This window comes from Trichoderma atroviride, chromosome 3 (genome assembly GCF_020647795.1).
Source record: "Trichoderma atroviride chromosome 3, complete sequence".
NCBI classification, from domain to species: domain Eukaryota; kingdom Fungi; phylum Ascomycota; class Sordariomycetes; order Hypocreales; family Hypocreaceae; genus Trichoderma; species Trichoderma atroviride.
The window spans coordinates 2,531,549-2,556,326 of NC_089402.1; the positions used below are offsets into that span (position 1 = coordinate 2,531,549).

General features: G+C 53.1%; 9 protein-coding genes across 10 annotated transcripts; 3 read left to right on the forward strand and 6 right to left on the reverse strand.

Moving 5' to 3' along the window:
- Positions 1-914: 914 nt before the first annotated feature.
- On the forward strand, positions 915-3,563 carry TrAtP1_006052 (uncharacterized protein). Its single transcript, XM_014082705.2, has 3 exons — positions 915-1,558; positions 1,618-2,792; positions 2,852-3,563. Exons 1-3 carry the CDS (start codon positions 1,471-1,473, stop codon positions 3,218-3,220), a joined length of 1,632 nt encoding a protein of 543 aa, XP_013938180.1. The 5' UTR covers positions 915-1,470; the 3' UTR covers positions 3,221-3,563.
- A 427-nt stretch (positions 3,564-3,990) lies between these two features.
- Positions 3,991-4,149, reverse strand: TrAtP1_006053 (uncharacterized protein; the record flags this gene model as incomplete). The annotated part of the gene is made up of 1 exon (XM_066112964.1): positions 3,991-4,149. One exon carries the CDS (start codon positions 4,147-4,149, stop codon positions 3,991-3,993), a length of 159 nt encoding a protein of 52 aa, XP_065969050.1.
- A 116-nt stretch (positions 4,150-4,265) lies between these two features.
- On the forward strand, positions 4,266-5,412 carry TrAtP1_006054 (uncharacterized protein; the record flags this gene model as incomplete). Its single annotated transcript, XM_014082706.2, has 3 exons — positions 4,266-4,523; positions 4,654-4,962; positions 5,032-5,412. The coding sequence occupies 3 exons, from the start codon at positions 4,266-4,268 to the stop codon at positions 5,410-5,412; spliced, it is 948 nt and encodes a 315-aa protein (XP_013938181.1).
- A 446-nt stretch (positions 5,413-5,858) lies between these two features.
- TrAtP1_006055 (uncharacterized protein) lies at positions 5,859-7,370 on the reverse strand (the record flags this gene model as incomplete). Its single annotated transcript, XM_014082707.2, has 2 exons — positions 5,859-6,825; positions 6,892-7,370. The coding sequence occupies 2 exons, from the start codon at positions 7,368-7,370 to the stop codon at positions 5,859-5,861; spliced, it is 1,446 nt and encodes a 481-aa protein (XP_013938182.2).
- A 1,094-nt stretch (positions 7,371-8,464) lies between these two features.
- On the forward strand, positions 8,465-9,356 carry TrAtP1_006056 (uncharacterized protein). The gene has a single exon (XM_066112965.1). It carries the CDS (start codon positions 8,567-8,569, stop codon positions 8,945-8,947), a length of 381 nt encoding a protein of 126 aa, XP_065969051.1. The 5' UTR covers positions 8,465-8,566; the 3' UTR covers positions 8,948-9,356.
- A 404-nt stretch (positions 9,357-9,760) lies between these two features.
- On the reverse strand, positions 9,761-13,555 carry TrAtP1_006057 (uncharacterized protein; the record flags this gene model as incomplete). Its single annotated transcript, XM_066112966.1, has 1 exon — positions 9,761-13,555. The coding sequence occupies one exon, from the start codon at positions 13,553-13,555 to the stop codon at positions 9,761-9,763; it is 3,795 nt and encodes a 1,264-aa protein (XP_065969052.1).
- A 574-nt stretch (positions 13,556-14,129) lies between these two features.
- TrAtP1_006058 (uncharacterized protein) lies at positions 14,130-17,565 on the reverse strand. 2 transcript variants are annotated; one of them, XM_014082710.2, is made up of 4 exons: positions 16,835-17,565; positions 15,769-15,866; positions 15,035-15,693; positions 14,130-14,964 (listed from the first exon to the last, which is right to left on the reverse strand). In XM_014082710.2, the coding sequence occupies exons 3-4, from the start codon at positions 15,670-15,672 to the stop codon at positions 14,373-14,375; spliced, it is 1,230 nt and encodes a 409-aa protein (XP_013938185.1). In that variant the 5' UTR covers positions 15,673-15,693; positions 15,769-15,866; positions 16,835-17,565; the 3' UTR covers positions 14,130-14,372. The 2 variants fall into 2 exon arrangements, with proteins under 2 accessions (XP_013938185.1, XP_065969053.1); XM_066112967.1 differs by having other exon boundaries at positions 15,035-16,599.
- On the reverse strand, positions 17,560-18,634 carry TrAtP1_006059 (uncharacterized protein). Its single transcript, XM_066112968.1, has one exon. The coding sequence runs from the start codon at positions 17,780-17,782 to the stop codon at positions 17,609-17,611; it is 174 nt and encodes a 57-aa protein (XP_065969054.1). The 5' UTR covers positions 17,783-18,634; the 3' UTR covers positions 17,560-17,608.
- A 119-nt stretch (positions 18,635-18,753) lies between these two features.
- On the reverse strand, positions 18,754-24,740 carry TrAtP1_006060 (uncharacterized protein). The gene is made up of 3 exons (XM_066112969.1): positions 24,608-24,740; positions 24,241-24,533; positions 18,754-24,154 (listed from the first exon to the last, which is right to left on the reverse strand). Exons 1-3 carry the CDS (start codon positions 24,729-24,731, stop codon positions 21,545-21,547), a joined length of 3,027 nt encoding a protein of 1,008 aa, XP_065969055.1. The 5' UTR covers positions 24,732-24,740; the 3' UTR covers positions 18,754-21,544.
- Between the last annotated feature and the right edge of the window lie 38 nt (positions 24,741-24,778).

A 24,778-nucleotide genomic window follows, 5' to 3' on the forward strand; every position in this document is an offset into this window, starting at 1 on the left:
CACGCCACCGGCGACAGTTGCGCCCTCGACGCTGAAACTGGCTTCCGTATTGGAGCCAGACTTTTCGGTACCTCACATGAATGAAGAGGTGGCCGATGCCGATCCTTGACTCTGCATGTTGTGATGCGGTTTTGTCCTCTTTTTGCGTTGTCCCTTTGTCAGAAATCGCCTGCCAAGACCCCTTTGATTCCCACCGAGATCCACCATCTGAACTATTAAGCTTGAATCTGATTCGGCGGATGACGTCGCTATTTCCCCACGCTTCTCCAGAAACCGCTGTGTGTGTACAGTATGTGTGCCATCACCAGTTTTTATTCCCAGCAGCGGCTTTTATTCCATGGGGGGTTGGCCGGTTGGCTTTGACGGGCAGGAATCTGCCATGGTGGAATCAATTCTGTCATGCTCGTAGATTTGAGTATCACAGACCAGCAATAGACGATTTGGCTTGTACAGGATGAACGGCAGCTACTACTAGTAGAAATGCAATTAGCATTGAATTATACGACTCAGTGCAAAGGATGAGAGGTATGGACGGGGAACTTTAAGTGGATTTGTCCAGCCTATTGCAACACTAGAACTGCTAGCGAGCAGGGGCTAAAACGAACGAAGGCAGTAGTTACGCCATCTTCGGTGCGAATACTTGGAGAGGATAGAGCACAAGTGCAAGTTTTTCTTGTCTTATTTTTTTCTCGACGCCGTATGATCATGTAGATGGTAAGGAAAATGTTGTAGAAATGATATATGAAATGACTGCCTCATAAATTAGGTGTGCAAGTGGTAATACACACGCCAGAGCAGGCGCGACTGAAGCAGCGTCATCTGGCATCTCTCGCACGTGCAAGGCGGTGGACTGATATTGCCATGCACAAAATGCATTTCACCTGCCTGGACAAAGATCGCCGCCTCGTCTTCTTCTCCACGCCATTGGCCTGCAATTCCATCACTCCTCGCACGTTGGCGCCTCTCACTCGACAAGGCGGCCAGCTAATGACATGAACTAAATCCTAGTGCAAAACACGCCCATGGGGAGCGCAAGCGCCACTCGGCCGGCTTGCTCAATTGCTCCATCGAGACGACTAATACGGAATGCCTACAGCACTCACTTCATCTTCTCACTTCCCGGGAACGGCCATGGGAGGTCCCAGAGAGACTCGGCGCCCCCAGTTTTTTTCTGTGGATGGGGCCATCCATCTTGCTCGAGGCTCGTACTTGTACTCCCATGTCAGTGACCCGGTTTGTCATTCAGCATGTGTGCGCGATGCGACTTAAAAGGGCCTTGCAGCTCCCTCCTCGAAGGTGCTGATCTTGTCTCACTGAGCCCAGGATCCTCATCTGCTTCCTTCCTTTATTTCTTCTCTCTTCGCAAGGACAAAAGAGCACTCTCAAAGAAGAAACAAGGGAAGAGCTCATCAGAGCAGCAACATCAGCTGAACCAAGAGATCGCGCTCTCTGGAGATTAAAGCTACCGTCATGGGGAAATACTTTGGCCTCAGAGGCCAAGCCCTCAACTGGGCCATTGGCACCATTGCTGGCTGCGACTTTCTCTTGTTTGGTTACGGTATGTCTAGGAAGACTATGGCTCATAAGCGATTGTCGTTATTGTCTAACAATTCACAGATCAGGGTGTCATGGGAGGTATCCTGACGCTGCCCATCTTCCTTAACCAGTTCCCCGACATCAATCCAGATCTTGCTACGGATCCCTCTGATGCATCCAGGCGATCTACTTACCAGGGTATTGCTGTAGCATCTTACAATCTGGGATGCTTCATTGGCGCCATCATCACCATCTTCATCGGCAACCACCTCGGCCGTCGGAAAATGATCTTTCTCGGTACTTCCATCATGATTGTTGGCGCCATCTTGCAGGCTTCTGCTTTTACTCTGGAACACTTCATCATCGGTCGTATCATAACAGGTCTTGGCAATGGCGGCAACACATCAACGGTACCCATGTGGCAGTCTGAGACGTGTTCCGCCCACAAACGAGGGAAACTCGTCATGATTGAAGGTGCCCTCATCACGGGCGGCATCATGATTTCTTATTGGATCGATCTTGGCTTATCCTTTGCCCCTGGCTCGGTTGCTTGGCGATTCCCCTTGGCTTTCCAGATTGTCTTCTGCATCTTCATTCTTTGTTTTGTCCTCGGCCTGCCTGAGTCGCCTCGATGGCTCATTCTCAAGGGTCGCGAAGATGAGGCCAGAGAAGTTATCGCTGCCGTTTCAGACGTTGACATTGGAGACAAGCATGTAGACAACGAATTCCAAGCCATCAAGGAAACTGCCATGGAGATGAGCAAGGGCACTTATGGCGAGCTGTTCCATGCCGACCACAACCGCACTCTCCACCGTACAATCATCGCCTATGTCAACCAGATGTTCCAGCAGATTTCTGGTATCAATCTCATCACCTACTATGCTGCCAAGATCTACTCTGACCTCGGCATGTCCCCCTTCATGTCTCGCCTTCTTGCGGCTCTCAACGGTACCGAGTACTTCATCGCTTCTTGGCCCGCTGTCTTCCTCGTCGAGCGAGTTGGACGCCGAAAGCTCATGCTCTTTGGTGCTGTTGGTCAAGCTGTCACCATGGCCATTCTTGCCGGCGTCAATTCACGCCCGGATGAAAAGCCTTTCCAGATTGCTGGCATCGTCTTCTTATTTGTTTTCAACACTTTCTTTGCTGTTGGATGGCTAGGAATGACTTGGCTATACCCAGCTGAGATCACCCCGCTACGAACTCGTGCTCCAGCCAACGCTCTGTCCACTTCGTCCAACTGGATCTTCAACTTTTTGGTATGGGTTTCGTTTTTAATCAAGTAATTTGCTATGCAATGCTAACATTCTATTACTAGGTTGTCATGATCACCCCCGTCTCATTCACCAACATCAAGTGGAAGACGTATGTCGTATTTGCCGTCCTCAACGCCTTTATGGTTCCTTGCGTCTACTTTTTCTTCCCCGAGACAGCCTACCGCTCCCTCGAGGAGATGGATGCCATCTTCCAAAAGGTCAAAGGGTTCAGCGGGGCCTTCGACGTCGTTCACCAAGCAAGAATCGAGCCTCGGCGATATGGCAAAAATGGAGAGCTTCTTATCGCTGTGGATGAGCTTGATGAGAATGAGAAAGCTAATGCAGAGCACCACAACGGCAGCACGAGTGAGGGCAGCGATGCCAACAAGGGCATGTTCACAGGCATAGACGAAGAGACTGCTCGGGGATGAATAGCATGCATCGCACAGGGCATGATCCCGCCTTTTGGCGTGATGACTATTTAATCCTTCTTGCACATTTTTATTGCATGCGTTTGCAGTGGTTTATATTCTTGCCTGGCTTTTCTTGTTTCCTTTTCTTCTTGTTTCCCTTCTCTTTGGAGGCCCTCCACATTGATGGGGTTACTTTCATATATACCCAGTTGTTATACCCAGTTTCATAGCTAGCAAAGGCTAGGAGAATGGGCGTTGCCCTCGAAGGACCCCGTGTGTCATGATTTCTAAGGGCAATAGATAGGATATACGAATTGGATAGGAAGGCGATGACGATTAGATTTGATCCAGTCGACATGTCAACTCATTATATATTCTTTCTGCCTATCTTTTTGCTGTCCTCTTCCTATCTGTTCATGGCTGTGTGCATGTATGAATCAAAATTTGACATCCGTTGCAGCTCCATTGCTAGAATAGGGTGCGACAGCACGTCGCCGATACCGCCTCTTTGACAGGAAATACAAGGAGGGTATTTATGCAGTAATTGCTTGCATCGTGAGAATGTGACGAGTTTCGCTGGCTCTTGTGACTGCGTTTCAGGTTGATTGCAAAACAGAGGCTTGTCCTCTTACAAGATTCGCAACGTGCCCATGACGGCAAGTAGCTGTACTCCAACATCAACGTTGTTTCATATGCATCGGTGAGTACTGAGTACGAAGTGGAGGAAGAGGGGTGTAATTGCAACGCTGCAACAGCTACCCCGCCATATGGAGCTAATGCCGATGCAGTCACTCGTCCTTTTCAGCTTCGTCTTGCCGCGAGCTTCTTCCATTTCTCATCTTTTCCATCTCGTCTTTGTACAGTGCAGTTGATTGTGTTAGCGGGTAAGACTGCTGTTGCTTTTCTGTCTCTTGCTCGAATGCTTGAGAAATCTCGTGCTGATTCATTGCGCTTAGAATTAATTGCCCACTTCGAAGCCCTCCTGTTTACCATCTACATACATCACCACTCTCGATCGATACTCTGAAATATATCGCTACTTGCAAAGCACAATCGCATCATCATGGTCGACCGCCCCAACAAACCCTCGGCTCTGGCGGCCACTCCTGGCCTGCAGCCGCAAGCTCAGGTCACCATCTCACACGGCAACTCCCGCGTTTCCGCATCGCTCCCCTCGGGCGAGAGCATCGAGATTCTTCTGTATGGCGCCACCGTGCTGAGCTGGAAGGACGCCTCTGGCGATGAGAAGCTGTGGCTGAGCGAGGGTGCAAAGCTGGACGGAACAAAGGCTGTGCGGGGAGGCATCCCCCTGGTCTTCCCGGTATGTTGCTCCCTAATTCGAAGCTGAGGATACGAGTTGCGATTCCTTTCCTTGTTCTCTCTCACCCGTTGGATTTATGAGCGCAGGGAGCCATTTTCAAAGTGTTTCTGTTTCTAATTGCTGCCTCTAGGTCTTTGGCACTGCTCCCGATCACGAAGCCACCTCCAAGCTGCCTCAGCACGGATTCGCCCGCAACTCCCGCTGGGAGTTCCTCGGCAAGTCCACCAGCGAATCATCCTCCAACAGCGTCAAGCTCGACTTTGGCCTGTCATCCGAGAACCTTGACGAAGCCGCCCGCCAGCTGTGGCCCTACAAGTTTGGTCTCCTGTACAGCGTCACGCTTGACCGTGAGAGCCTGAAGACGGCGCTGGTGATTACGAACGAGGGCGATGTGCCATTCGAGTTCCAGACACTGCTGCACACGTATTTCAGAATCAAGGTAACGCATTATGCCCAGATATGCTCTTTGCGGTTTGGATACAAAAATACTGACTTGAGAATCGTTCAGGACATCTCCTCCGTCCAAATCGCCGGCCTCGAAGACTCCCCCTATGTCGACAAGGTAGACGCCGCAAAGGCAAAGACCCAATCCTCCGACCCAGTCGCCTTCTCGGGCGAAACCGACCGCGTCTACACCCCTGCCAAGGGCCCCAGCCACCCCGTCGTCATCAGCGAGGGCGGTGCGGCCAAGTTTAGCATTGTGCGCGACAACCTCGACGACGTGGTTGTCTGGAACCCGTGGATCGACAAGGCCGCTGGTATGGGCGATTTCGAGCCCAAGGACGGCTGGAAGAACATGGTCTGCGCGGAGGCTGGCGCGGTGAGCTCATGGCAGAAGCTAGAGAAGGGAGATGCGTTTGAGGGCGCGCAGACTATTTACTTGAAGTAAGAAATGAGCATATATCTGTAGACAAATGTACACGTTCACGCTTGCAGTGCACTGTCCCAGTATATCAACACGCATGTTGATCAGGATTGCATTTGAAAAATGAAGCTGAGTTGTGGTTTCCCATTAAGAAAATGTCATTATACCTATGCATTGCAGATTTCTTTCCGTCACGTATGTTGTTGTTTTTTTCGTCTCATTTCATCTTTCGTAGTACGACGTATCCAACTCGTAGCCTGCTTATATACAAGGAAAGAAAAGGGAGACATAATTTCGTCCGTCTGGTGTACGTTTTCCTTATTTTTTTAATCATTCTTTTTCTACCATTTTCGTTTGGAGAATTGCTTGTGAAAACAATGTATATATAATTCATATACAATGCCATCTCTCACTGTCTCAATTTTCCTTGTATCAAATTTCATGTTTCATTCTCTTTCATTGTCTTTTCCTCATTTCTTATGTTCCCGGGAGTAGTGGTCCGCCACCAAGAAAGCCAGCTCAAGAGCCTGCTTCTCATTCAATCTCGGGTCGCAGAAAGACGTGTAGTTGGTCGAGAGGTCATCCTCATCAAGGCCCTCGCTGCCGCCCAGACACTCGGTAACCGCATCGCCGGTCAGCTCCAGGTGCACGCCGCCGAGGTAGCTGCCCTCCTCCTTGTGGATGCGCAGCGACTGCTCGAGCTCGCTGTAGATGTCGTTGAAGCGGCGGGTCTTGATGCCGGTCGGGGTGGACAGGGTGTTGCCGTGCATGGGGTCGCACTGCCAGACGACGCATCGGCGGTGCTCCGAGTCCTCGACGGCGCGGATGTGCTTGGGGAGCAGCTCGGCGACTTTTCCGGCGCCGTAGCGGGTGATGAGGGTGATTTTGCCGGGCTCGCAGGACGGGTTGAGGGCGCGGAGCAGGGCGAGGATGTCCTCGGTCGGGGTCGAGGGGCCGACCTTGATGCCGATGGAGTTTGCGATGCCGCGGAAGAACTCGACGTGGGCGTGGTCGAGCTGGCGGGTGCGGTCGCCGATCCAGACGAAGTGGGCGGATGTGTCGTAGTACTCCTTGGATTCGCCGCCGGCCTGGAGGGGCTTGATGGTTGGTGATGAGCTTGGGGGCGTGCCGGGCCTGCTGACGCCCGGATGGGTGGGCTTCTCGAGGAGGCGCGTCAGGGGCTGCTCGTATTCGAGCAGGAGGCCCTCGTGGCTGGTGTAGAGCTCGACGGTCTCGAGCTCGCCGGGGCGGGCGTTGATGACTTGCAGGAAGCGCAGCGTCTGCTGGATGCTGGATGCGATTTTGGAGTACTTCTCCTTGAGCGCCGGGTCGCGGACATGGCCCAGGCCCCAGTCAAGGGGCCGGTGCAGGTCGGCAATGCCAGAGGCGAGGGCTGTGCGGATGTAGTTGAGAGTAGCAGCAGAGTGGTGGTACGCTCTTTGAAACGATGAGGTTAGAGACTGACAGAAGGTGAATTGGGTTCGGGTTTGAAACGAGACTCACTTGAGGAGACGGCCGGGGTCAATCTCACGCTCGTCGACGTGGTAGCCGTTGAGAATGTCGCCTCTGAAGCTGGGCAGCTCCTGGCCGTTGACCATTTCCGTCGGGCTCGACCGCGGCTTGGCGTACTGGCCAGCCATGCGGCCAATGCGAACGACGCGCTTGTTGGTGCCCCAGATGAGCACGAGGCTCATCTGCAGCAGCAGCTTGATCTTGGACTCGATGGCGCCCTGCTCGCAGTAGTCAAACAGCTCGGCGCAGTCGCCGCCCTGCAGCAGAAAGGCATTTCCCAGGGCGACCTCGCGCAGGTGAGCCTTGAGGGCGTTGATCTCGTGGGGGTGCACCAGCGGCGGCATCCGCGAGAGCTCGGCCGTGGCCTTTTGCAGCTTGGAGGGGTCGGGATAGGTGGGAGACTGCTTGATGGGCTTTGAGCGCCACGAGGAGGGATCCCATGGCTGGGCGGCGGCGTCTTGGTGGGCCATTGTGAGGATGATGAATGAAGAATGAAGAATGAAGAGAATCAAGGAAAAGGAGCCGAGACTTGAAGCCAAAAGGCCTGTCTGTCTGTCTTGGTCCCTGCTGCGATGCAGAAATGCGTCAGCCAACTGCTGGTCTGTGGACCTCGATGTTTGATATCAATAGGATAGATGGAAGCATCAAAACTCACTCTGATGAAGATGTCTTTGCAGCAAATTACTTTTTCAGAAGCCAAAAACAAAACGACTCGCCAGATGCACGCACCCAAATTTAAGCCCTGGTGTAAATTGATCTGTGAGAAAACACAGAAAGATGGGCGGTTAATATGAAATATGAGTCAGTGGGACATTCCAGGTTTCGGGATTGAAATCGTTGGTACGGCAGCTGTCATTGAGTACGTACCTTTTTTTAGAATTTTTTTTTTTCCTTCTTTTCTTTGGAACGATGATCCTTGCATTGGCCAATTAGAGGCGATGCCACATGCCGTGCAAAATGGTTAGTCATCCTATTGTACTCTGCCGCCACCAACGTTGTTTCTAGGATGCTATCAACGTCTTACAGGCACAATGACACAATATCTGGGGTAATCCTTCATTATTGCGTTTCTGCTATTGAGTTGGTAGCGCCCAAGTTGTCATTTTAGTGAAAAGGCCCGCATCAGTTGCATAAGCTCAGCATCAGGGATCCAACCAGAGCACAAGGCCAAAGAATACTTTAATTATGAGCTAAAGACGAATCTAAATGGAAATAGAAGTAGTAGAAGATGATAAGAATATCAAATATAGCAGATTGGTTCTATTAGAGTGGACGAGCTATATGGACATGTCATAAGCTAGGCTGAAAAGCACTAGGTTAGTACATGATTTGAGTGCCTGTGCCTATACTACTAAACAGTGACGAGTTCGTTCAGGAATTGGCAGAAACACTTTTGGAGCTCTTTTATTTCATACTCTTGGAATATATTCCTGTTAAAGACACAAGAAGAGAGTATTGTTGTTATACTTGGCGGGTTGCATCAAATCTCATCCATGTAAGCAGCACCTCCATCTACCCCTCCTAAAAAGACCCCCTCCTCCCAAAGCCCAAGCTCAAGGTACATCACCCAAGTATCTTTTCTCAACCACCAACTGCTTTTCCTCTCCCAAGCTCCAAACTTCAAGTAAACAAAAACACAAACCCAACCATCCAACAACCCACCAAAATGTCCTCCGCCGACGCCTCAGACCAGCCGCCCCTCCCCAAAAACGCCGAAGACCGCAAAGCCGCCTCGGCCCTCGCCTCGCTCGATACGCCCTCGGACGCAGCAGCCACGCCCTCCAACGACAACGTCAACTCCGAGGCCGTCTCCCAGGCCATGCTCAAGCTCGGCGACGACAAGGCCAAGAAGCCCGCCGCCAACACTGCTTCTGCTGCTGCTGCTGCTGCTGCACCCGCGGCGGTTAAAAAGAACGTCAAGGTCGACGCCGCGGACGTGGCCCTCGTGGTGGACGAGCTGGAGGTGACAAAGGCAAGGGCGACGGAGCTGCTAAAGGCACATGATGGGGATGCTGTTGCTACGCTGAGGGCTGCAGCGAGAGGATGAGCAAAACAAAGAAAAACAAGGAAGGAAAGGAAAAAAGAGAAAGAGAAAAAAAGACGATATACATGTGTAACTGAAACCACGACTTTGGACGAAATAAAGAAAGAGAAATACCTACAACTACAAAAGTGGTTGCCCTGCGGTTTGTTTTAACAAAGACTTGTTACTGCCGCGTGGAGAATATTATGGCCTTCAATTGCTAAAGACACACACCGATTCGCAAATGTTTCGATACCTCGAGTCTTCGACATGACTACGGGCTGCAGCAATGACTTGGCTTTGTCTGTTACTAGACCATCTACAGCAATCAACACAAAAGGCGATTAGAATCAACCAACACATCATCCCCGCCAGCCAAGGATCAAACCGGGAATCACGTCACGACTAGATTAGTAGCGAGCAAGTAAAATTACATGTACTTTTTCATGTTTATATTCATGACCTTCAGCTAAATAAAGGCGGCTTGTGAGTTCCAACATCTGTCCGCTTGCCACGCCCTTATAAACAATACCAATGTGTGATATCTCAACACCTCAAAACGCCTCATCGCCCATTTCATTGCCTTATTTGTGTCATAAAGATTTCCCCTTTTGTTTTTTTTTTTCCAAAGTGAGTGACTAAACCAATGCAAGCGTCTCTGTCTGTCTGTTTTTTCTGTTCTGTGTGTCCGTTTCCCCATGATCCATGAAAATAGCCGTCAACGTTCATCATCGGGCAAGACCCGAGCCAAAGAAAAAAAAAATATCAGCTGAAAAATGAAGGGACTTCGATTTACACCGACTGTCCAAGCTCATCGTTGCCATATACTACCAACCCCTACTGCCACATCTTGGCCAGGGGACTGCCCACCTTGGGCGCAAACTGCAAACTCTTGCGCCGAGCAGCCATCAGCCGCATCATCACATTCTCATCACTGTCCCTGGACAGAATGCCACCGCCGAGCTCCACAAACCTTTGTGCCTTGGGTGGACAGGTTCGCGTCATCAACTCTTCTCTCCTCAACGACGGGCTCTCGTCATCCTCATATTCATCCACGTCTTCAAGGTTGGACGGTGTCTCAGTAGCAAACTTCATAAGCGCTTCTGGAGCCGGCGTCTTGGGCACAGGGGTCAGAATCAGGTTGGACCATTCAATGTCCTCTTCTTCCTTCTCCTCCTGCTCCTCGCTAGTATCGGACGGCGTGTGGATCCAGATGCTGCTCTGCCTACGATTGGGTGTTTTGGGAGAAGATGAAGCAGGAGGCGCCGACTCCCGCCTCCCCTTGGGCGAACCGCTGACTGCAGAGCCGTTCTGGTTAGAGACAGTCTTGGGTTCCATGCTCTTCCGGCGGCGTGCGCCTCCGCGAGGAACGTAGCTTGTGTCGATATGGTATGGCGACTCGTCAAGCCACTCGTTGTCACGCTCGCAGTCCAGCACCCAGCTCACACCCACGCACTGGACCACTCCGTTGGCCTCCCTGACCTTCTCCAGAGTCCGCTTACTGCCATCTTTGAAGACGACGTGGGTGATGCCCACTTTAGTTGACTCGCTGTTGCTTGCGCTGTTGGGGTTCCAGTTCCATTTTTGCAGACACCGGGCGCCCATCTGGGTGAGCAGCTCAACAAAGATGCCACTCGCATCCGCGCCTTCGCTTGTGTGAACATCGACAAAGACAATGGCCCCACGAAGCAGGTTGGAGTTGAGGTCTTTGCGAGGAGTGCGCGCTGGTGTCCCAAACTTTGCCCATAAATCTGCCTTGGATTCTGGCGTAGACGGTTCAACAATCTGCTCAGGCGTTTCCACCTTTGAAACCTTTTCTGCTTTCGCTGGTGGCGTAGACGGCTCAACTCTCTGTTCAGGCTCCTCGGAAATGGCGCTCACATTCCGTGAGCTTCGCCTTAGCGGCTGCTGCTGCTTCTTTGGAGAATAAGACAAGACCGGGGCACCTCGCTTCGATTGGTCGGGGCGCCTTGGAGCAACACGCGAGGCACTGAAGCTCTTCTTTTTCAGTGGACTTGGCGTTGAAATATCGGCTGGCTTGGTCGGAATTTTGGTCGTTGTGTTGAATGATCGTGTCATAGGACGGCCAACGGGAGTTACGGGTGCCGCCGCCCGAGGCTCTGGAATAGGCCCAGGGCTCTCAACTGGGACTTGGTTCTCATCTCCATACTCTTGGCTAGCATCCGATAGGCTATCATCAAAAGATTGACGAGTATTGGATGCATCTTCGCCCTCCATAGGATCCGACAGAGTCATTTCGTTGGTCTCTTGAACAAGAACTGTATCTTCGTCCATGATCATAGTGTCTTCTTCCAAGTCTTGCTCGTCAATATTCTCTGCGATTTCATCTTCAAGATTTTCATAGTCCTCAGTATATGATGGCTGAGGTTCTTCTGCGAACGAAACAGCTTGTTTGACAGGGCTTGCAGCTGACCAAGAGCCGAGCTGGTCAGATAGAGATGAGAATCCCAGAGTAGACCTGCGAGACCCCTTCATGGCACTGGCACGGGTCCTTGGCGTTGTCTCTTCAAGGCTAGAAGGCGTGGCTGCAAGTCTCTCAAATGCAAGCGTATCATCTGCATCTTCAGCAAATGAGCTCATATCATGGCAGGGATCCAGATCTTTCTCTCGGAGCTGGTAGAGGGTATCTGCTGCTGGAGTCTCGGCTTTTGGTGACGAATCAGTATCTTCGCCTTCTTCTTCCTCTTCCTCGGCGGTATGGTCGTCAAGAACCATTGTATCTTCTGAATCGTCCTCATCTTCATCCCCATCCTCATTTTGGCCTTCATTTTCATCTTCATTTTCATCTTCGTCTGCATCCATATCCTCAGTTTCGGCCGGCACATCATTAGACTCTTCTGTTGCGACAATGATACTGTCTTCGGCGGCATCCTCTGCCTCTTCTTCGGTCTCTTCCCCGGCGTCTTCCTCTGCTTCCAGAGTTTCTGGAATGGCAGCGTTCTGTAGCTCTCCTTCCTCTTCCTCTCCCGCCCCCTCTTCTTCATTTTCAAGCTCAACCTCCACTTCCGCCTCTGCTGTCGCGTCTCTTTCCACTTCCACTTCCACTTCAGCTTCACCCGCTTCTTCTTGCGCCTCATCCTCATCCTCTACTTCATCTTCAATTTCCGCCTCTTCCTCATGATCAGCTTCAGCCTCATTTTCCACTTCAGCCTCTACCTCTTCTTCCACCTCTTGCTCTGTAGAGACTAAATCGGCTCGTCGGAATGGCGCGGTGGATGGGCTCTTGGAAAATCGAAGATCTATGATTGGGACCGCAAAAGGGTCATCTTCCTCATCTTCGTCTTCGTCTTCTTCGACCAAGAGCTTTTGTGAAGATTTGGCTGGCCGAGATGGAGTCGCAATAGGAGACTCATCCAGAGTTGGGAGATTTGACTGTCGAGTGTCTGAGAGCGATTTGAAGCCTGGGAATGCTCGCTTTGCAGGCGATTGGAGCATGGAAGCCTTCGTTGTTGATTTTGTTTCATTTTCTGGCTGCTTTTGAGCCGAGAAGATAAAGGGCTTCATGGGAGACTGCGGTCGCTTGGCGGCTGACTGTAGGAGCGTTGAAGAAGACTTGAAAGGTGTTTGGGCAACCGTTTCATTGCTCAGCTTTAATGTAGATCCTGGCAATGGCATCGCAACCCTCTTAGCGGGAGACTTTATTGTATCTCGGGGTGGCGAAGTAGGTCGCCTGGCTGGCGATCCAAAAAGTGTTGCATTAAGCTCCGGCAGATCAAACATGGCCGTGTTCACGGCAACAGTTGTCATCTCGGGCTCAATATCAATAGGTGCGATTTCTGACTTCTTGGACGGAGGCTTGATCGGACTCTTTGTCAACGGCTTCTCCAATGACAATTCATCCTCAGAGTCATATTGTGTAAGAGTCAACTGCGTAATCTTCTTGGGGCTGAGTGGCTTCTTGCTGCCGGCCTGAGGTTTCGATGGCTTCGCGGCAGGTCTTGTCGTAGTCCGGGCTGCTGCCGCACCGCCTCGTCGTGCTGGACGACCACGCATACCAGTCGGAGCAGGCTCCGGTGGACTTGCGGCGGGCTCTACATTCTCTTTATCGGGCTCTCTGAATTTTACCACCTTCTTGACCGGCGGCTTATTGGCTCCTGTTGTTGTCGTTGTGGCTGACTTCATCACTGTGGGTGGACGTCCGCGCGTCGCCTTCTTGGGCGGCTCAGGCTGCTTGTCGCTTTCTTCGGGCTTGGATACAACTTTTCTCGGCCGGCCTCGCGTCGGCTTCGGCGCCGTTGACTCTTCTTTTGCGGTTTCTGACACTCCTTTTTTTGCCGTTACTTTGGCTCGTGATGCTCCGGTAGACGCCATCGCTGAAGCTGCACCTGCGGGCTTCGCAGCGCCATTATCCTGTTCCTCGACCGGCTTCTTGGGAGGCCGCCCCCGTGGCCGCTTGGCCAGCGATGCCTGTTGCTCTTCCTCTGCGTCATCGGTCCTCGCCTTTCTCTTAGCAGCGGTGCTCTTTGTGTTCGCGGTCAGGTTTGACGGAACAGCGGATCGCGCCTTTGCGGCAGCTGTGACGATTTTGGTGGATTTCGAGTTCGCCGCCGTTAAATCAGGGTTTTTGGCCGGCCTGCCCCTGCCTCGACGCTGCTCGGGTGGGGAGCGCATCGTTGTCTGGTTTAGGATGACTGGTTTATCCCTTGTGCGCGCGGTGTTCCGTTTGCGCAGCGAGCAATATGAACAAAAAAGACGCGATTGAAAAGGGTCTTAGTGTTGACTTGACTATCGGGCGGTGAATGTTGGCGTGACAGGGAAGCGTGGTGGAGGCTGGGGGGGGGGCCATTCTTTGTTATGCAGGAGTGGGGATGGCGGGAAGCTGCCGGTTGCTGGGCAACGACGCGACCCGCAACACTGACGGACAGGGGTTCTCTTATATGACGCTTGTACATACTATACAAGCCGCATGAACAGCACGGATCTAGGGCATACGTCTCCAGATTTCAATAATGATCGCAGTGATCATCACGCACACGATAACCGCAATGACGCACACGGAAACTCAAGGCCTTTTACGGCAATGTTTCTTCAAGAAATGGGACAATACTTTTTCATGGCTAGCTATTGCCAATCCCAAGATCTTCGCTACATAATGTCATGATGTGAAACTTTGATCATTGACTCATCAGTGGGTGTATGGTTGTATATATATGAGTGCGCACGCTTTTTTTTTTTTTTTTTTTTTGTGAAACAGTTCCCCTCATTGTTAATCTCCTCCGCTCTTGGCCCGAGGCAGCTTCAAGCTTGAAAATAAGATGGAAAGAAAGAAAGAGTAAAAGCAAATAAGTGAGACAGATGACGGCGGGATAGTGAGACCAGCTCCAGCGCATAGGGTCACGTTGAGGCAGCCACTGCGCCGTATGTGTGTTGTTTGGCGAAGCAATGGCATGCCGCGTGTAAGCAGCGGGCCACCACCCCGTATTCATGACTACCTGAATGTCGTCCGAAACGGACCATCAATCTTGATGTCCTTGATTCCTTCAGGCATCATTCGTAGCCATTCGTTCCAGCTGTCAATGTCAACGTTGTCGTCGTTTAGTTTGATGGCCAAGTGTAGCTGGGGGCTATTTTCGTAAGAAAAGCTGCTCCGTAGAGGGCTGCTCTGCTGAACTGGCGAGAGAAATATCGAAGGCAGCCTGGAATTTCCGGACATCATGGTATGCAGTGGGGCGGGAAAGCTCGTTATGATTTCTCTCTCAGGTGTGCGATCCCGAGCCAGCTTGGGGTACAGAGCCAGAAGTATCGAGTGTAGTTCGACCACTGAAAGCGGCGTCTGGCGCGCTGCACGCGTGCGTAGCTGATCAGCGAGAGCCCTGGTAAAGGCACACCGATCCAGAGCGGTGAGGTGGTCTTCCGATAAAGAGGCCGCGATGATTTCCAGTACGCCTTGCTGCCTTACGATTCTAGCCGGAGGGAAATACGCGGCATCCATAATGATGAGAGTGTCGGCGCATGCCTCCTCGAGAATCTGCTGCATGCCGCTCCAACGAATAGTGGAAGCTCTTTCAACATCTTTTGAGCTACAGGTTGGGGGGGAGGTAAAGTTAGCGCAAGTGCATACACGTCAATATTAAGCTTGCCAAGGCGTACCTTGCCAAAACCATGTCGCGATTTGCATCGAGATAAGTGTGGCCTATGTAATAGACAATCTTGAGAACATCACGCTGATCGCGCTCCTCGGCAAAGTCGTTGAGTTTGCGCGACAGCCATCTCCATGAGCTTTTACAGCTCTCTGAAGAGGAAGGAATAACCTGGATTTGAAACGTATAATGATAGTACTTGTCAAAGACGTCAGCTAGTTCTCCGACGGCATTCTGGACCGATAGCGCCTCATCATCATCTTGCCAGAACAGTAAAAGAGCCTGGACCGAGTTGTACCGGCCGCGAGTAGTGGCAGAGAGCATGCGCGCAGCGTTGTTTTGCATTTCGTTTTTGAGACTCTCAATGCCCGGCAGGGAAAGCGACTTTTCCAGTCTGGGGCCAGTAGGCAGAGGGGTGCGGATACGAGCCTCGCTCAGGGGGGGTCGGCCAGGCTGGTGATGGTGGCTAGGCGCAGAGCTGGCATCAAGGTCCATCTCTTGGGGATCGTGAGTGAAGACGGGCTGGGCCGTGCTGAGGCTTGTTGCGGGGCTGAGAGGCCGGGCGGCGGGCATCGAGGGCGCAATGTCCTGGACGGCCGGGCTGTGCGGCCTGTGGTGAAACTTGGTTACGACGTCTTCCCAAGTCATGTTATGGTGGCTTGGGTGGCACTGCAAAGAGAGAAGCACGGGGTCAGCCTCGGCTGCATATGCCGCTGGTCGGTCGGGGCCATGACTGTGACTTACGGCAACTCTCCTGCGGCGACAGTCGACGCAGGCTCCTAGCTTTCTGATGAGGGCGGCCCGCTCTCTAGACTGCTGAGATAGGGGGGCCGGTACGTCTCCTGCTGGTTCGACGGCTGTTAGAGACGTCGGAGCCATCCTTGAGGGAGAAAATGGACTGGTGCGGGTTAGGGGAGGTGTCGGCACTGTACGATGTGTTGTTGGTCTCAGTAGAGGCCAGGGTAGCCGTGGTGGCCTGCGTGGAGACTGACGAGCCCGTGTCCTGTCTCAACGGCGGCGAGGCGATGGAGACGTAGTGCGCCATGGACGGCGTGGACGGCGGAGGCAGATGCCGCGCGTGCAGGTCGTCTGGCCGCGGCGTGTGAGCTGGCGTCGGGGCCGAGGCGGGCGCCGTGGGAGACAGCGAGAGGCCCGCCACGGCCGGGGCCGATGCCGGGGCCGGCGGCGGAGAGGCCAGGCGCTGCAGGCTGTGCGCGTGAGGCTGTTCCTGCGCGTAGTCGTGGATGTGAACGCCGGCCTGGGCTCCCAGCTGGGCCGCTGGTGGAGGAGCGTCAATCAGGCTGTGGACGGAGTTCATGGCTGGAGGACGGCGGACCGGTACGGACGATCAAAATCCCATACTTGGCGGGGGGCGGGGCCCGGGCAAGACGCGCGATGCAAGGTGAAGCGAGGTGAAGAAAGGTGAGAGCGCGAGACTGGGTGGTGAAGTCTGAGCCGGCTGGGCGACGAGGCGGGGAGACGGGCCACCTCCGGCCGCGCAGACTGTGGCAGAGCTTTGCACCTGCGACGCCTGGCAAGGGATGATCGATCGGACTGCACGAGGTCTGGCGCGGGCTGGAGCGCAGGTTGCGGGCGATTAGTCTCGCAAAACAAACAAGACCAGCAGAGCGACAGAGAGGGCAGACAGCGTCCGTGTACAATATCCACCGCCGAAGCTACCTGCTATCTATCTCATAGATAGGTCGGCATGCGCTGGGCGTATGATGATGTGATGCGAACAGAGAAATGACGGGGGGAAAGGGGGGGGAGGCAATAGACACAGGCTGGAAAAAAAAATGGCGAACAATACCAGATGAGCAAGTATACTTGGCCGCGGGCGACTCGCAAGTTCGATGCCGTTGCTTCTTCTTCTCTCTTCGCTTTGGTTGATCGTCTCGATGCGTGTACTTCGTATGTGCCTCTTCCTCTGCGCAGTGTGTGGCTGCGAGGCGCGTTAAAGGCCAGTTTAACCCCGCCAAAGAAAAAAAAAATTCAAGGAAAAAAAAAACTGGCAGAAAAGGGTCAGGAGGGAGAAAAGAGGCGCAACAAGAACGCGGGGTCCTGTCGCAGGCTGGGCTGCATAAGATACTGGCCAACAGCGGCGAGGACAAGGCCGGAGATCAGAAACGGCTGCAGCCCCAGCGGCCCAAAACGCGGCCTGAGCTCAGCGCAAAGTCGTTCAATTTGCGTCGCAAGAGGCGCCAGAGCAGGTTGGACGGCGATGCGACGCCAAGGCCGGCCGCAAATCGAATGTGAAGCTGGACAGGGCCGAGGTTGGATGGAAAGAGCTTCGGTCTGGCATGTTATGAGACGAGCTCTGGCAGCACCCCCAAGGTGGACAAGGGTGGGCGGTGGTGGGCGGTGGTGAGTGGTGGTGGTATTGGGTACCTACGGGCTGCAGAACGCCTCCCACGCTGGGCACGCCTTCTGGCCATGCATTCCGCCCGCAGCAGGCACGCCGGCGTACCGAGTACCTCCGCGTGCCGCCAGTCCCTGGGGCGTGGAGCACGGCGCACAAGCACGAGCCGCTGTGCTGTGTCGTGGCGGAGGCTAAGAATATCGACAATGGGCCTACCGGAAGCATTTAACCATATCCCTGCCCGGTCCTGGGGCCTAGCACCCGAGAATCCAGTGAGCGGCGGGTTTGCTCGGGATCTAGCTCGGAGAACCAAGCCCGTTTGAGGGCAAGGTCAAGGCTCAGGCCATGCCATGCCACCACACCATCAGGCGAGCCAAGTTGAACGTCGCCAGAAGGCATCGCGGCGCACGGGCGGGGATCGCAGCGAGATTGCAGTGCTACAGTACATATCTAGGAGGCCGTGACACGCAGCAGCATGTGCGGCAGCAGTCGGCGGAACCGCTCAGCCAGGGCGGATGAGCGGAACACGGAATTTTGCAGCGGCATCACGGTTCGGGTTTCTGCCATAGGCTCGCTTACTCGATGCGCTGCTCCGTCTTAAACCTAGGTAGGGCTAATGCCGAAGCCAGAGCGGCTAGAGAGCGATGAGGCTTTTTAACTAGTAGTACCTACTGCTAGTAGCACGACACAAACAACCAGACGTCACCAAAGAGGAAGTTCGTAATCATCTCGAGGCGTCCTGGGGCCGAGCGTTGAGACTCAACCGGTGGGCAGCAGGGCTACGAATCAGATCCGGCCAGCGACAGAGCAGATACAAAGGACACAGGACGATGGAGGCGAGTTAACCGAAAGGGGAAGAAGGACGAGTGGCTATAAAAGCGGGAGCGAAATGAAGGGTCAGGAAAAAAAGAAAAACTAAACAACGATAGGTAGTGACAAGAAAAAGGAAAAATCCCAGAAGAGGGGAAGAGGTAAAAGGGCCCTGCAGATCAGGAGCCCAGCGTCAGTAGCTGCATCAGATCACACCGAAGAGAAAATTTTCTGTCGATGGATCGGCTGGTAGCAGCGCTTGGACGCAAGCGAGAATCTGGGGGAAGGAGGGGATGGCAAGCGCCCGGCTGGTACCTGCTGGGTACAAGGGACGGCAGCAAAAACACCTTAGGCGCGGGTGGCTCGCCGCACAGGCCAGCCCAGACCCGGCCAAATCTTCCGTACCGATCACGTAGCCGTGGGTAGCAGCAGCGCCAAGGCAGGTACGTGCAAGTACAGCACGCGCTACAAGATCCAAGTACGGGGCACTTGCTCGTACGAGTGTAGCTTCCATCCCATTTGCAATTGCCATGATAGTGTTTCGGAGTAGCCTGTTTGGGCGCAGAGAGGGATGGAAAGAGCCATCTCGATCGATTCCTAACACTACTGGGTCCTGCCGTACTAGTAGTAGTAGTAGGAATGCTGTTTTGTTTGAATGTAAAAGAAAAAGAAACATGACGCTGTCTTCTCTCTGCTATCCAAACCTCACTTCCAACAGCAGCAGCAGCAGCAGTGTCAAGTATATTCTGACCGTCATCAATTACAAACAACCACCCCTCCTTATCCACCTCTTGGGGGCCATGAAATTGAGGGTTGAAACAAAGACAGCAAGGTCTGGTGATAAGAAGCTGCCGGCCGACAAACAGGGGCTTCTTCGACTTCCCGCTGCAATCCCAAGCTGCGCCGACGACCGCGGAGAGAAAAGACCGCTTCGTGCTTGTGCCGCCCTCTGAGGCCCGGGGTGCCTCCTGCTCCCAGCAGACATCCCACCGGGTTGCCACAACAAGCAACAACGATGCCTTGCAATCTATTTCTAGCGGACAGACGGGCCTTAGGCGTGGCCTAGCTGCATGGAATAAGGGGGTCGCCACCGAAGACGAAAAGCAAAGACACGGCGGGACACCGAAAATGAGAGGGGAAAAAAAGAAAGAAGCAAAAAGGCCCAATCTTGCCAGGATGGACCGGCTGAAAATGGCCAAGCAAATGGCAGAGCGCGCTAGCTCTGCGCGTGAAGCGCCCTCTATCAAAATGCCCATGCATTCACTGCCACAGCTAATGCCCGGCTGATCTAGTTGCGACCTTATCAAGGAGGACTAATTCCCGCTGGTAATGCCCTTTTGGCTCCGGCAAGATGCTCGGTTGAAACTCTGTGCTAATGTACCTACATATGCGGATATGGGGCCGGCGAATAGGCCCAGCCCTTGATCACACCAGGCTGGCACACAACAGAAACAAGACTTTGCCAAGAGCAACAGACAAAGTCAAAACTAGCAACTCTTGGTCACCTACTCCTCACCTACGGCGACCGTCCCCTGCAAGGCGTGGTGTGTCCCTCTGTGGCTACGAAAATGCTCTCGTCTTCTCCACACTCGCCTCCAGCATCATATCGCTTCGATCCATCGCAATATCGGTTCCTTCTCAGCTGTTTCTTCCCTTGGATATGCAGCCACGGGGTCTTTAGGCTGTGCATCAGTTTCTGTTGGGCTCATAACATTTCTCCACCGGATGAGTTCTAGCGAGTAACGTTGCTGGAGCAAATTGAGCCGCCAATAGTCTCTCTGCTCTCTAATAGGTACTCCATGTGAAACAGGTGCGTTTTGTTTCAGCCGACTCAGTATCATCGTATATATCGGATAAGGCTTCCAATGTACACATGTTCCTATGTACGAGCATAACATCTTGAGGCGCTGTTGAACAGTTCTCGGCTACCTCACCAGGTTCGGTGACGGCGGCGCTGCTGCTGACTCTCCGCCCTCAGATCTCCTGCTCAGCTTCGCCTCTACATCTACTCGAAACAGCGTGTGCATGCACACTGACGTTGCTGCACTGCACCCACTCCGGTGTCTTGGGTGCTAATGACGCCAAGATATCGTCAACAACGCACTCTCCCGGTCAATGCTACGCCCGAAACTCGACCGGCGGCCCGGCTCGCTCCTAAAGGTGCTGTCAGTTCAAAGTCTGGCGCCACTCTCCCATCCCCCCCTTTTTCGCGATCCAATACGCCTTGGCGTCAACCCTCCAACATGGCTGCGCATCGAACCAATCCGCTTACAGACCGAACGCCCTGCGACACTCCCACCGCATCCTCATGTACCACCTCATAGGTGTCGATGATGCATATGCATGTGCTACCAATGGCGGTAATATTAGTTCAAACAAGTGCCACATGTCTTACACCAGCGCAACAGATACATATGATGCAGAATAGAAGTCGTGACGCATCAACATCAATCTTTCTCTTCTTCTCGACATGCTAACCCGTGCGTAGAGACATGTGTGTGATGTCGATTCGATGACCAAAGCCAGCTGAAACGCCGGTGGTGTGGCTGCCATACCGAACTATGCGGCAACTCACCGTCGTCACCTATTCCTGCGGCAACTCAGCTGCGTCTGGTATCACGACCCATTGTGAATGCTTCCTGTACCTGTCCCGATACTCCACATGTTGCGTCCTAACACCACCTCAGCTCAGGCCGCAGCTCACATGTGAGATGAGTCGGCCGCATTCGCTATCCAGTAAATAGATGGTACGAGGCAATCACCGCCAGCCTCCTGCATACAATTCTCATCTGCCGGGAAAAGTCGTGATAACAAAAACATCCCACCACATCCCACTCGACAAGCGCCCACCCCTACCAAATCCCATTTCCTAAAACGCTTTTCTGCATAAAGGGCGGCAAATGCTCTGCTGTCCAACCGCATCTGCATGCACGTGGATCTAACACCGAAAAAAATGAACCCGCAATCGTGCCTAGCATGCACATGTAGGAGGAACGTACTAGCAATTTTTTTCTCTCTCCTCTCCTCATGCAACTCATATATCATACAGCAGAGAGGTCCTCTTTTTCACCCAAATCAATAATAGCGCATTTCGTCTGAAGTGTAGCCCAACTGGATTCATGGCACATGGCACAGTCTGTATCCACGCTGGGTATCACCTACTAGTATCCATGTCACAAAACGCGCGCTGCCGCGTGAGATGTATGTGACAGATGCATGCCAACCCAATCTAACTCTGCTTTTTCCAAGCCGATGCTCGCATCTAGAAAACTCAAATACGTAAAATTTGTAATCCTGGCTCCTTTCTGTCCCTTGGATTTTTATCTCATCATGTCTCCTAGCTGGCTTTTCTTATCCCCCACCCTGCTGCTGTTGAGTCCATTTGTCGTTCTGGAACCCTCCGTTGTCGACCTTGTGGAATCCAATCTCATCCCTCTGATCGTCAATCAGGCGCCCCCATTCTAACAACAGCCGGAACAAGTAAATCTCCATGTCCTTCTCCCGCAGTGCCTTTTCCGCCCATCGCTGGCCCTGCTGGATGATCCACTCTGCGTCCGCCGTGCGGCCCGGCATCGGTGCCTCCCTGCCATTCATCTTGGGCCGGCCCTCTGTGCCCGAGAAGTAGGTAAAGGTTGAGTGCAGACCCTGATATCTTGGGTCGATGGGCACAAAGTGTAGCCATGGCATCAGCCGCTCCGTGAACCATGTGCGGAAGATGGTTGATACAAACGGCAAGCTGTTTGAGCGTATAGTGCGGAGCACCTGCTGCGGAGGGCCGTCATCCTCGTCCGCTAACAGGACGTAGCGGTATTCCAGCAGTTCGGCGGCATCATCACGGATGCCGTAGGCCTTTTCGACGAGCTTGCAGCCGCTGTGCTCCGAGCACGTCGTAGAGTTTGTCACGCCCAGGCTAAAGGGCATCACGGCGTTGGCCTCTGCGGCCGAGGCCCTTTCGTAGCCGAACCTGTCGGGGGACTTTGCCGTCGGGAGGACCATGATGACGCTGTCGCGCGGGTACGGCGCGCTGGCGAGATGCAGCAGGCGATATTTGTGACTTCCGCGCAGGGCCTGACTATTGATTGCGTGTTCCCCCAGAACCCCTCTCCAGCCCAGACTATCGTATCTTCGTGTAAATTGCCACTTGATGTCGGGCTCCTCCAGCCTCGTCCTGGGAAGCGGTATGACAATGTCGCTGAACTCGTCCGTCTTGGCCGCGCCGAATAGGGGCGCCAGCTGGCGGAGCGGCGGCCGGCGAGGATCCGTGAGGGAGAACCCATGCAGCAGCCGCAGGTCAGGCTGGGAGCACGTATCCAATGACTTTTGCCAATTGGTAAGAAGCTGGCCAAAGGAATGATCCTTTGCGCACGACCAACAGAACTCCATAAAGTTCCAGTGAGGCCTGGTCCTGCTCTTTGACAAGGGGTGGCATGCTTCGACTAGCATCTGACGGAATTCGCCAGCGGATACTGTGCTTTGAGGAGGAAGAGGAGGATCAATATTGCTGCTGCTGCTGCTGCTGCTACCACCATTGCTGGGCTCGGCTGTCGGTTCCTTCTCGTGTTCTGCTGACAGTGTCTCACTGCTGTTGCTATGGATCGCTTCATCTAGTGAACGCCGAGATAGTAAATCAGCTACCGAGCTGAGCTCAGCTGCCCGACTCTTGGAATTTGCCTCTTCCCACGGGGGTAACACCCGAGGACCCGGAGACAGATTGATCGGTAGAACCATATTAGGGAGGTGCGCGGAAAACTTTGCAATCATCTGAACCAGTTCGTCTAGATCCTTGTTGTGACCCTCATCTCCTGTGTTTGCACGAGTTACCTTGCCATCCTTGACCGTAATGGTTGCAACGTCCGGCATCGCCGCCATCTCATCTGCTCTTTTACGGAGCACAGCAGGAGGGACGTTCCAGAAGGGGGCAACATCTCGATCGATCTGATCCCAGCCATCGATCATAACCGAGTCATCTTGCGCATATTTGTACCACGCGTCAAAATTGGGTGGTGGCAACCTCCCCTTGTGCCGCTCTTGGTAGACGGTGACGGCCGTTGCGAGCGTCGTACTGACGCTAACCAGTGCTTTCCAGCGGTCGTTCTCAACGTGAGCTCTGTAGACGAATTCATTGACAGGATGAATTCCGTTGCCAAAAGTTTCCGGCTTCTTAACGAAAATGAATATTGTTGTAGCCAAGAGAAGAGCCAAAAGTAAGATGGCAAACATGATCCGTCGAACGAACAAGACAGAGCGGAGATCATGAAGATACAAGAAAATAATGGTGCCGGCAACAATCATCCACAGTGGCCCCAGCGCAGCGAGCCGCGAAAGGTGTAGCCAATCTCCGTAACGGAAAATCTTGTCACAACAGCTCCAGATGCCTATCAAGAAGGTCAAGGTACTAACGGGCGTAATAGTAGATGTCTCGCATATCCAAAACATGGTAGACGTAATGAGCGCAGTAAAAGCAAAGCTATCAATTACGGCATCAAACCCGTACAGAGAGCCAAAGGAGACGTTTACTCTATGGGTGCCCCTAAAGACGGCGTTGACAACCCATAAGATTCCCACCGAGGCAGCTGATAAGAGGAGCACCGAGCTTAGAATTCGTATCCGCAGCTTGATACTTCGCGCCCATGCTAACAATCGCCAGAGCAAGATGATGATGGTAGCGTCAAGTACGAGGCCTAGGAGCTGCAGCGTGACGGTGTTGAACCGGCTGTCAATAAGGTGGAAGCAAAAGTAAGTTGAGCGTCGGATCTCCGATATTGAGAAGAAGGTTCCCAGCGAGAAAACGAGGGCGCTGACGACAGTGTTGAACATGACTACCCGAGGTCCGCTGAACCAGTCGTAGATATCATCGAATACACTGCGCCAGGGATCGTCATCGTCCTCAGAGACTGGGAACCCCCACCGCCGACGCGTGGAGAATATCTCATAGCCGATGAGAAAGATGCACAAAAATGACTATCACGACGCCAAAAAGCTTTTGTCAGTCACACATCTCATCCCATCTCATGTTCATCTCATCCCCTTCAGTGACGTCATCTCACCTCGAGTCCAGGAGTAGCACATTGTTGCTGTTTGTTCACCAGATGAAATGCTTCCAGCCGAAGGACAATGGCGAGGATCAAGACCGGAAGGGACCATCGCCTGGGCCGATTGGGAAGATGGGCGCTGGATCCCTTGAGCAGGGCATCGTCAGAGGCAATACCGAGGGCCGACTCGTCTTTGCCGGAGACGAAGCGTCCATCTGCCCCGGAGATGAATTTGACTGCAGCGCTGAGAGCATAGCAAATGAGGCCTGATAGAAGCAGTACCAGCAACGATGAAAGCCGAGGTCGCTCTGTTTGGCTGAGATTAGCGTTTGGTGGTCCATTTCACATCTGGCGCTTCATAGGGAGGGATGGGAACACGTGCCGGTCAAGGAATGGCGCTCCAATGAGTGAGAGATGTATATAAATGACGAAACACTACTGTAAATGCAAGTCAGCAACTTGATATCCAAATAAATAATGGAATTGCGAGTGCGAGTGCAAAACATGTAGGCAATTGGGAGCATACCAGAGAGCAGAGACGTGTACAGGTGGG

Excerpts from the sequence above, each read along its gene's own strand:
- TrAtP1_006058 (XM_066112967.1), bottom strand. The coding sequence starts at position 15,903 with ATGGCTCCGACGTCTCTAACAGCCGTCGAACCAGCAGGAGACGTACCG. Across the intron at positions 14,965-15,034 it reads CGCGACATGGTTTTGGCAAG|CTCAAAAGATGTTGAAAGAG; the intron begins GTACGCCTTGGC and ends CCCAACCTGTAG.
- TrAtP1_006056 (XM_066112965.1), top strand. The coding sequence starts at position 8,567 with ATGTCCTCCGCCGACGCCTCAGACCAGCCGCCCCTCCCCAAAAACGCC.
- TrAtP1_006052 (XM_014082705.2), top strand. The coding sequence starts at position 1,471 with ATGGGGAAATACTTTGGCCTCAGAGGCCAAGCCCTCAACTGGGCCATT. Across the intron at positions 1,559-1,617 it reads CTTTCTCTTGTTTGGTTACG|ATCAGGGTGTCATGGGAGGT; the intron begins GTATGTCTAGGA and ends AACAATTCACAG. Across the intron at positions 2,793-2,851 it reads ACTGGATCTTCAACTTTTTG|GTTGTCATGATCACCCCCGT; the intron begins GTATGGGTTTCG and ends TTCTATTACTAG.
- TrAtP1_006059 (XM_066112968.1), bottom strand. The coding sequence starts at position 17,782 with ATGCCTTCTGGCGACGTTCAACTTGGCTCGCCTGATGGTGTGGTGGCA.
- TrAtP1_006060 (XM_066112969.1), bottom strand. The coding sequence starts at position 24,731 with ATGTTTTGCACTCGCACTCGCAATTCCATTATTTATTTGGATATCAAG. Across the intron at positions 24,534-24,607 it reads GGAGCGCCATTCCTTGACCG|AGCGACCTCGGCTTTCATCG; the intron begins GCACGTGTTCCC and ends TCAGCCAAACAG. Across the intron at positions 24,155-24,240 it reads GTGCTACTCCTGGACTCGAG|TCATTTTTGTGCATCTTTCT; the intron begins GTGAGATGACGT and ends GCGTCGTGATAG.